This window comes from Cebus imitator, unplaced genomic scaffold (genome assembly GCF_001604975.1).
Source record: "Cebus imitator isolate Cc_AM_T3 unplaced genomic scaffold, Cebus_imitator-1.0 Scaffold396, whole genome shotgun sequence".
NCBI classification, from domain to species: Eukaryota; Metazoa; Chordata; class Mammalia; order Primates; family Cebidae; genus Cebus; species Cebus imitator.
The window spans coordinates 1,099,522-1,108,216 of record NW_016107711.1 but is presented as its reverse complement, the minus strand read 5'-3'; the positions used below and the strand labels follow the sequence as shown (position 1 = coordinate 1,108,216).

General features: G+C 43.6%; 1 protein-coding gene across 1 annotated transcript in view; it reads left to right on the top strand.

The window, feature by feature from the left end:
- FGFR2 (fibroblast growth factor receptor 2) overlaps positions 1-8,415 on the top strand; it is a 116,499-nt gene extending 108,084 nt beyond the window's left edge. The window contains exons 16-18 of the mRNA XM_017508566.2: positions 943-1,080; positions 2,667-2,772; positions 6,729-8,415. Of these exons, the coding sequence (XP_017364055.1) occupies positions 943-1,080; positions 2,667-2,772; positions 6,729-6,893 (409 nt within the window). The 3' untranslated portion in view covers positions 6,894-8,415. The remainder of the gene's footprint in view (positions 1-942; positions 1,081-2,666; positions 2,773-6,728) is intronic.
- The last annotated feature ends 280 nt before the right edge of the window (positions 8,416-8,695 follow it).

Sequence of the window (8,695 nt, the reverse complement as noted above, 5' to 3'; positions counted from 1 at the left end):
AAAAAAAAAAAAAAAAAAAAATCACTTGAGCTATTTTTTATTTGCATGAGCAGGAAGAATTCTGGGGTAGGCTTAATTCTATGCTAACCTAATCGGTCCTCTCAGCAATCCTAAAAAGAAGACATTACCATCCCATTTTTGCTGTGAGCAAACAGCAGGTAGAGGCTGTTTCTACCTGTCTTGTGCTGCTGCTTTTGCTCCACAGAAAACTGCGGAGTGAAACTCACCACCATGTTCAGAAGGATGAGTGTCCAGAGTGGCCACGCCGTAGCTAAACCTGGGTTTCTCAGCTTGCTCGTCCCAGAGACTGAGTCTCCTGAAGTTGGCTCAGGAAGTCTGAGTCTCTGAAGAGTCAAGTGTAAACTGTGGGCCTGTGAGACATGTTCAGTTTCTGTTGTGTGCAACTCATCTGGGGCATGTGATTCTTCATTCTGAGTCCAGCCCTGCGCTGGCTGCCTTTTCTGCCTTACTAAGTTCCAGAGCCTCTGTGCATCAGATGCTCTGCTGGCCACGGAGGGCAGCTGTGATCTGGCAGAGGTGGCTTCCTGGCCATATTCTACCAACTGCCCATCCTGGTAGGTCACAACCCTTCGATCAGGCACATAGAGAGCTGGAAAGGAGCATAAGGGCCTTAAAACGGAGAAACTGAGATCCTTGCATTGCTAATATCACATTTAAGACAAGCAGCTCTATTCCAGAGTGATGGCAGTTTGCCTTTTTGCCTATTGATGGAAAATTCCATCAGAACATCTCTGTGTCATCCTCATTTGGGGATGCTCTTGAGGGCAGGAAAGAGCACATCTGATCAACGGAAGAACAGCAGGAGGGCCCATTTGTCTTCGAACTTCAGAAGTGAGGAGGCGTTTATGTCTCAGCTGGGCATGTTTAGGTTTCCACGACGTGGATGGGTTAGTGATGCTGTGCTTTCTCCCTTTGTTGCAGCTGGTCCTTTGGGGTGTTAATGTGGGAGATCTTCACTTTAGGGGGCTCCCCCTACCCAGGGATTCCTGTGGAGGAACTGTTTAAGCTGCTGAAGGAAGGACACAGGATGGATAAACCAGCGAACTGCACCAACGAACTGTAAGGACTGTTGTCTTTCCTGCCGGTGCCACGGTGGACTTGCCACACCAGTAACACCCCTCCTGCTATATCTCATTTCTGAAGGCCCCTGGTTTTCTAAACATACTCTAAGAAGAACGGCTGAAGCTCTCTGGGCTCAATCCAGAACTGAGATAGATAGTGACACTGACAACCATTACGTGTCTGAGAGAGAGAACGTTATTCTGAGTATGGAGAGGGCTTTGGATCTCAGGGTGCCTGGCTGCCTGGCCGAGGGCCCCCGACTTTGCAGAGCCAGTGGGAGTGGTCTTCTGGGCCACTGTGCTGCATGTCCTGCAGTCTCCCCGTGGAGTGACAGGAAGACCCATGGGTCAGGAAACAAGCTAGAAAGCCACGGGGCCACCCTGCAGGGTATAGAATTAAGGGTGCATCATAGCCTTTCCCCCTTGGTTGTGCCTGGCCCCTGTCTGGTCCTGTCGTGGCGAGTGGAGAATGGGTGTTTCCGGAACTTCTCGAACCATTGAAAATTGCCATTACAGATTGACGCCAGCCACGTTTCCTCAGAGTGAAGGAACCCGTGTCTGGTTACCGAGGCTTCACTTATGTTTTAGTGCAGAGAATTAAAAATGTGTCCAGGTGCCCTCCTTAGAGCACCAGATCTCCTATAAAACCCTGAGCTGGTTTCTAGCAAAACCTACCTCACACTTTCAGTGGAGTTATGTTGTGTTTGTGACATGTGCCTGGTGCAATAGAATCAGTGCTTTGAAAGGAGTCTCTCTGCCGCCTGCCTCAGCCCCTCCCCCGCCCCCCAGGATTAACTAAGAAGAGTGATTGTCCCAGAGACTGCGGTCTATTGTGTATCATTTCATGGGGATTTTATATCAGTAATCCCATGAGTGCTTTTCGGTGTACAGTGGATGTCTGATGAATGGCCACATTTTATAGCATATTATATAAAGGCATTTATTGTGCTCTTTGTCATTTCTATTGCTTTTTTTTTTGACACAGGGGTTCTGTCAAAACCCATGATCAAGATAAGACCTGGGAAGCTAGGCCTGTCGAAGAGTTGATCAGGAAGTTGGTGCTAGTGGTGGCAGATTAATTCATAAAAAAATCTTAAAGCTGTAGTTTGTAAATTTTGTTGTATCATTTTTTTAAACTCAGGAAGCTTTGTCAAGCTTTTAAGTCCCAAAAGTGTTGGGCAGATAAATGGTAGAGCTGCTTTGGTGCAGGGGAGGGAAGACTGAAGACCAATCCACGGAAATATGTGTTTCCTCTGAAGCATCTTTAGGGAGTGATGCCATTGTGAGATGTGACTGTGGCCCAGGGATACCAGGGAAAACACATAGATGCGTTTCTCTTGATGGCTTAGATGCCTTCCTAACACGTCTTGGTTTAAGTGCTGTCTTTGTAAGTCACAGTGCCTTTCAGAGGAACTGGCAGGGAACCTTTTGGGAAAATTATTCATGACCTCCTAATCTAGTGGCGTGGACAATTCTAATGCATTTTCCTAATTTACAACACATCTCCATATTGCCTATTGAAACTGACTGCAACCACGTACCTTGTGCATATGAAATTAATTCAAGGAAATCCATTTTTCCCAGGTACATGATGATGAGGGACTGTTGGCATGCAGCGCCCTCCCAGAGACCAACGTTCAAGCAGTTGGTGGAAGACTTGGATCGAATTCTCACTCTCACAACCAATGAGGTAAGAACCTCCTTCCAGAAGCCTCTTGTCCATGGTTGGCTCGTGAGACGCGTGTAGCATTTAACACACACACTCCCCTGTTGGCTGTTGGTTGGAGTCTGTAATCTTGTTTAGTATTTTCCTATAGCAGTCAAGACAGTTCAACTGTGTGTTCCTCTCAAATCATGATTTTTTCTCAGAACTTCAATATGTGAGTTCTGACTCAGAAACCAAAGATATAGGGACATACCCACAGCCATCCTCAGTGTAGCTGGTGGTGGAGCAGTCCCGTGTGTGCGTGGGAGAGTGGGAATGAGAAAGCAGTAGTCAGTGCAGCGTTTTGGTGTGCACGGGAAGGAGCTCGGTTCCTGTGAAAGTTTGAGTCTGTGCCCTGGTTATTAGTGGGTGAACTGACAATGTTTGTCATCATTTGCTTGGTGGAATACAACAAAGTTTTGTAACGCCAGCTTCTGTTACCACAATACTATCCTATGTGATCCTGTCGAGTAATGGTATGTGCCTTGCAGCCTCTTTCTAGGTGTATGAAAACATACACGGTTTTCTACAATGGGCAACTTACATGATTTTTACATAAAAACATGCTTTTGTTAAAATATTTATTTTCTCTAAAATATTTATGATCTCGGTGGCTCACGTCTGTAATCCCAGCACTTTGGGAGGCCGAGGCAGGTGGATCATGAGGTCAGGAGTTCAAGAGCAGCCTGGCCAATATGCCAAAATCCTGTCTCTACTAAAATACAAAAATTAGCTGGGTGTGGTGGTGTGTGCCTGTAATCCCAGCTACTCAGGAGGCTGAGGTAGGGGAATCGCTTGAACCTAGGAGCAAAGGTTGCAGTGAGCTGAGATCGTGCCACTGCACTCCAGCTTGGGAGACAGAGCAAGACTCCATTTCAAAAAAAAAAAAAAAAAAAAAGTTATCTTTGCCAACAAAAAAAACACTCTTCTGTCACTCATTGTCCAAATTTAGTCATGTTGGTGGCTGCTTGAATATGCAGATAGAGTGCCTTTTATAATTATGGAAAACATATGCTCTGAGCAGGAAAGATGATAAACCCATCAAGTCTAGTCAAATCCCAAGACAGAAATCGTTAATGGATATATTTTGAGGTATTTAATGAGGATGCACAATAGTGTTCTTTTACACAGGACACGAACTCCAAACATGCAATTGTCTCAACAAGACAAAAGTTAAGGTCCCCCAAATATTTTACAAGGAAAATAATACACTTAATTTCTGATTTAGAAAATAGTTTTAGAGTGATTTTTAAAAAAATAATAATCACATGTAGTGATATGAAGTCTTAGCAGCTTTATCTTGTGTGTCTGACTGTGGCCTGTGCCGGATAAAGGAAGAGATTGGATTTAAATGAATACAGCTGACCTTCAGAAGTTGAAAGGAAAGGAACAGTTCAAGGGGGAAGGAAACCAACTTTCTTCTTCTGCCAAAATTGTTGTTTCTAGCATAAGTTCCTTTAACTGGAGACTTGGAATCTACTGATATTCCTACTTTTTTCCTATCAGATCTGAACATAAGTTTATGGTTTTATTTAGAAAGTGGGAAAAGTTGGCCGGTCACAGTGGCTCAAGCCTGTAGTCCCAGCACTTTGGGAGGCCGAGTAGGGTGGATCACGAGGTCAGAAGTTTGAGACCAGCCTGACCAACATGGTGAAACCCCGTATCTACTAAAGATACAAAAAATTATCCGGGCATGGTGGCACACTCCTGTAATCCCAGCTACTCAAGAGGCAGAGGCAGGAGAATTGCTTGAAGCTGGGAGGCAGAAGTTGCATTAAGCCAAGATTGCACCGCTGCACTCCAGCCTGGGCAATAGGGTGAGACTCTGTCTCAAGAAAAAAAAAAAAAAAAAAAAGCCTAGGAAAAGCACCAAAGTTCTATTTTAATGATCCCATGTCTATGCTCAATGTGATTTATTTATATATTTACATGTAGAGTGGGTCCATTCATCCCGAAGTTTGTATTTAGTACCCCAAAATAAAAAAGCAGACTGCCATATTGTCTGACGGATATAAAAATCGAAGTTTCTTTCCTTGTGAAAATCATTACCATATGCTCAAGAAAAATGGTTCCATTTAGGACAAAATTTCATTTTTATCATTGTAAGCAAAAAGTTCTCTTTTGATGTGGCGGGCGTGTTTGTTTCCAGTTGTGTGGTTAATGCTGATGTTGTTGGAACTGACACATCCCCCTTCTGGGATGGGGACTCTTTCTCTTGCCAACCCTGGTGATGAATTATAGTGGGGTGTGTGTGTGTGTGTGTGTGTGTGTGTCTTTAAAAATGTCTAGTTGCCAACATTCCATGGGCTCTTTTCTGATAACACTGAGGCTGTTTGTGCTGTGGTCTGCACTTTTTACCCCCTCTCAGCAAAACCACGTCATAGAATAGTCGTTGGCTTCTGGATGTGTGAGCAGAACTGCCCCACTGTGCCAGCCCAGTGGAGGCAGAGAGACCTACAAGCTCCCAGTTTAGAAAGCTTTTCAGAGCTTCAGAACAGGGGTCGACAACTGCTTTCTGTAAAGGGCCAGAGAGTAAATATTTTCAGCTTCACGTGCCCTATGCTCTCTGTCACAACTTGGTCACCGTAGCCCCAAAGTAGCCACAGACAATATGTAAATAGATGTGTGTCTGTGTTCTAGTAACATGTTATGGATCCTGAAATTGGAATTTTATATAATTGTATATAAATTTTATGTCCTTTTATTTTTATTAATTAATTAATTTATTTTTGAGACAGAGTTTCACTCTTGTTGCCCAGGCTAGAGTGCAATGGTGCGATCTTGGCTCACTGCAGCCTCCATTTCCTGGGTTCAAGCAGTTCTCCTGCCTGGCACTATGGGCATGCACCACCATGTCTGGCTAATTTTGTATTTTTAGTAGAGACGAGGTTTCTTCATATTGGTCAGGCTGGTCTTGAACTCCCGATCTCAGGTGATCCACCCGCCTCTGCATCCCCAAGTGCTGGGATTACAGGTGTGAGCCACCACATCTGGCAAATTTTATGTCCTTTTAATGCTGCAAGATATTTTTCGTCTTTTGTTTTTTTTTTTTAAACCACTTACCAATGTTAAAAACCATCTTTAGCTCTCGGGCCATACAAAACAGTCCATGAGCACCCAGGTGGGAGGAAGCGTCACCCTGGGGTGGTCCAGGAGGCTCTTTGCAGCATCACACCGGATGCCTCAGGGAGCAGAGGACACTTTCTGAATCTCAAACCTTCAAAACTTTTTGAAATTTAACTTATATTTTCCTGAAGTTTCCTTTAACAATGCATATTGGATTTAACATACATGAGTATATCCAAGCCTTTTTCGAACCTGTTTCAACTCGGAGAGCTTCTGAGAGTAATGAATTACATCTGTTAAATTACCCGCTGAATGAAGAAGTATTCCCCTTCAATTATCCCAGAAACTACAATAGTAAAATGTAATGCAGAAAATAAATATTCATGGTCTCAACTACTTAAAGGAGGCCTGGGGACCCACAGCACGTTACCCGTTCTCATTCTGCTGGGGCTCACATTTGAAACCCAGGCTTCAGTGAGGAGGAGGTGGAGACTCAGAGGGTCATTTAGGTCCATGTGAAGTCGAGTCACCTGCCCAGCACCTATAGCTCAACTAGGATTTATTGTTCTCTACCTGTCAATAGTTGATTTATGATGGGTTCCAAGAGAAAAGCTAAGGGCAGCTTGGAGTACATTAGACGCGGGTCTCGGGGAGGTCTTCGTGGAAGTCAGGTGGGCTGGGTCTCTGTTCACCCTGTTGGGGTCTCCTGTCCTGTCCTGCGTTCAGTACCCACATCTCAAGAGCTTGTGTTTGAAATAAAACTCTTCTCTTCCCTTCTTTCAGGAATACTTGGACCTCAGTCAGCCTCTCGAACCGTATTCACCTTGTTATCCTGACCCAAGATGAAATAAAACGTCTCTCTTCCCTTCTTTCAGGAATACTTGGACCTCAGTCAGCCTCTCGAACAGTATTCACCTAGTTACCCTGACACAAGAAGTTCTTGTTCTTCAGGAGATGATTCTGTTTTTTCTCCAGACCCCATGCCTTATGAACCATGCCTTCCTCAGTATCCACACATCAACGGCAGTGTTAAAACATGAATGACTGTGTCTGCCTGTCCCCAAACAGGACGGCACCGGGAACCGAGTTACCCTGAGCAGGGAGACCGTGCCTCCCAGAGCTGGTTCTCTCCGCTTGTATATATGGATCAGAGGAGTAAATAATTGGAATCAGCCTATATGTAAAGATTTATACAGTTGAAAACTTTTAATCTTCACTAGGAGGAGAAGAAGGTTTCTGGAGCAATGGACTGCCACACGCCACCACGTAACCCCTCTCACCTGCCACGGGTACTGGCTGTGGACCAGTCGGACTCAAGGTGGACGTGCGTGCGTTCTGCCTTCCTTGTTAATTTTGTAATAATTGGAGAAGATTTATGTCAGCACACACTTACAGAGCACAAATGCAGTATATAGGTGCTGGATGTATGTAAATATATTCAAATTATGTATAAATATATATTATATATTTACAAGGAATTATTTTTTGTATTGATTTTAAATGGATGTCCCAATGCACCTAGAAAATTGGTCTCTGTTTTTTTAATAGCTATTTGCTAAATGCTGTTCTTACACAGAATTTCTTAATTTTCACCAAGCAGAGGTGGAAAAATACTTTTGCTTTCAGGGAAAATGGTATAACATTAATTTATTAATGAATTGGTAATATACAAAACAATTAATCATTTATAGTTTTTTTTTGTAATTTAAGTGGCATTTCTATGCAGGCAGCACAGCAGACTAGTTAATCTATTGCTTGGACTTAACTAGTTATCAGATCCTTTGAAAAGAGAAATATTTACAATATATGACTAATTTGGGGAAAATGAAGTTTTGATTTATTTGTGTTTAAACGCTGCTGTCAGACGATTGTCCTTAGACCTCCTAAATGCCCCATATTAAAAGAACCTATTCATAGGAAGGTGTTTCATTTTGGCGTACAGCCCTGTAATTACGTCAACGCAACATCTAACTGGACTTCCCTAGACAAACGGTACCAGAGTCCTCTAAAAGATGTCTTAATCCATTCCTTGAGGACAGACCTCAGTTGAGATGATAGCAGAATGTGCTTCTCTCTGGCAGCTGGCCTTCTGCTTCTGAGTTGCACATTAATCAGATTAGCCTGTATTCTCTTCAGTGAATTTTGATAATGGCTTCCAGACTCTGGCGCTGGAGACGCCTGCTAGGATCTTCAAGTCCCATCATAGAAAATTGAAACACAGAGTTGTTCTGCTGATAGTTTTGGGGAAATGTCTGTCTTTTTAAGGGATTGCTTTCATCTAATTCTGGCAGGACCTCACCAAAAGATCCAACCTCATACCTACATCAGACAAAATATTGCCATTGTTCATTCTGTACTAAAGTATTGTGTTTTGCTTTGAAACACCCACTCACTTTGCAGTAGCCAGGCAAGATGAATGCAGATTACACTGATCTTATGTGTTACAAAATTGGAGAAAGTATTTAATAAAACCTGTTAATTTTTATACTGACAATAAAAATGTTTCTACAAGATATTAATGTTAACAAGACAAAATAAATGTCACGCAACTTATTTTTTTAATACTCGTGTCTTACCACATGGTTTCCTGTGCTTGGAGATGGTGACTGGGTGCTGGTCTGAATTGAGGAGGGGCAGGGCTGCCGAGAGTCTTCCGTGCTACACACGGGGGTGACTTCCAGAAGGGCTGGCTGAGACCAGCAGTACCTGTGATAGGTTGAGGTTGAGCCAGTGGAAAATCAGAATCGGCTGGTTGCAGCCCTGGCTCAATGGCTTACCGGCGCCTCGATGGAATCATCGTTCCTTTCTGATCCCTACCCGTTCCCCAGAGGACCCAGCGAAG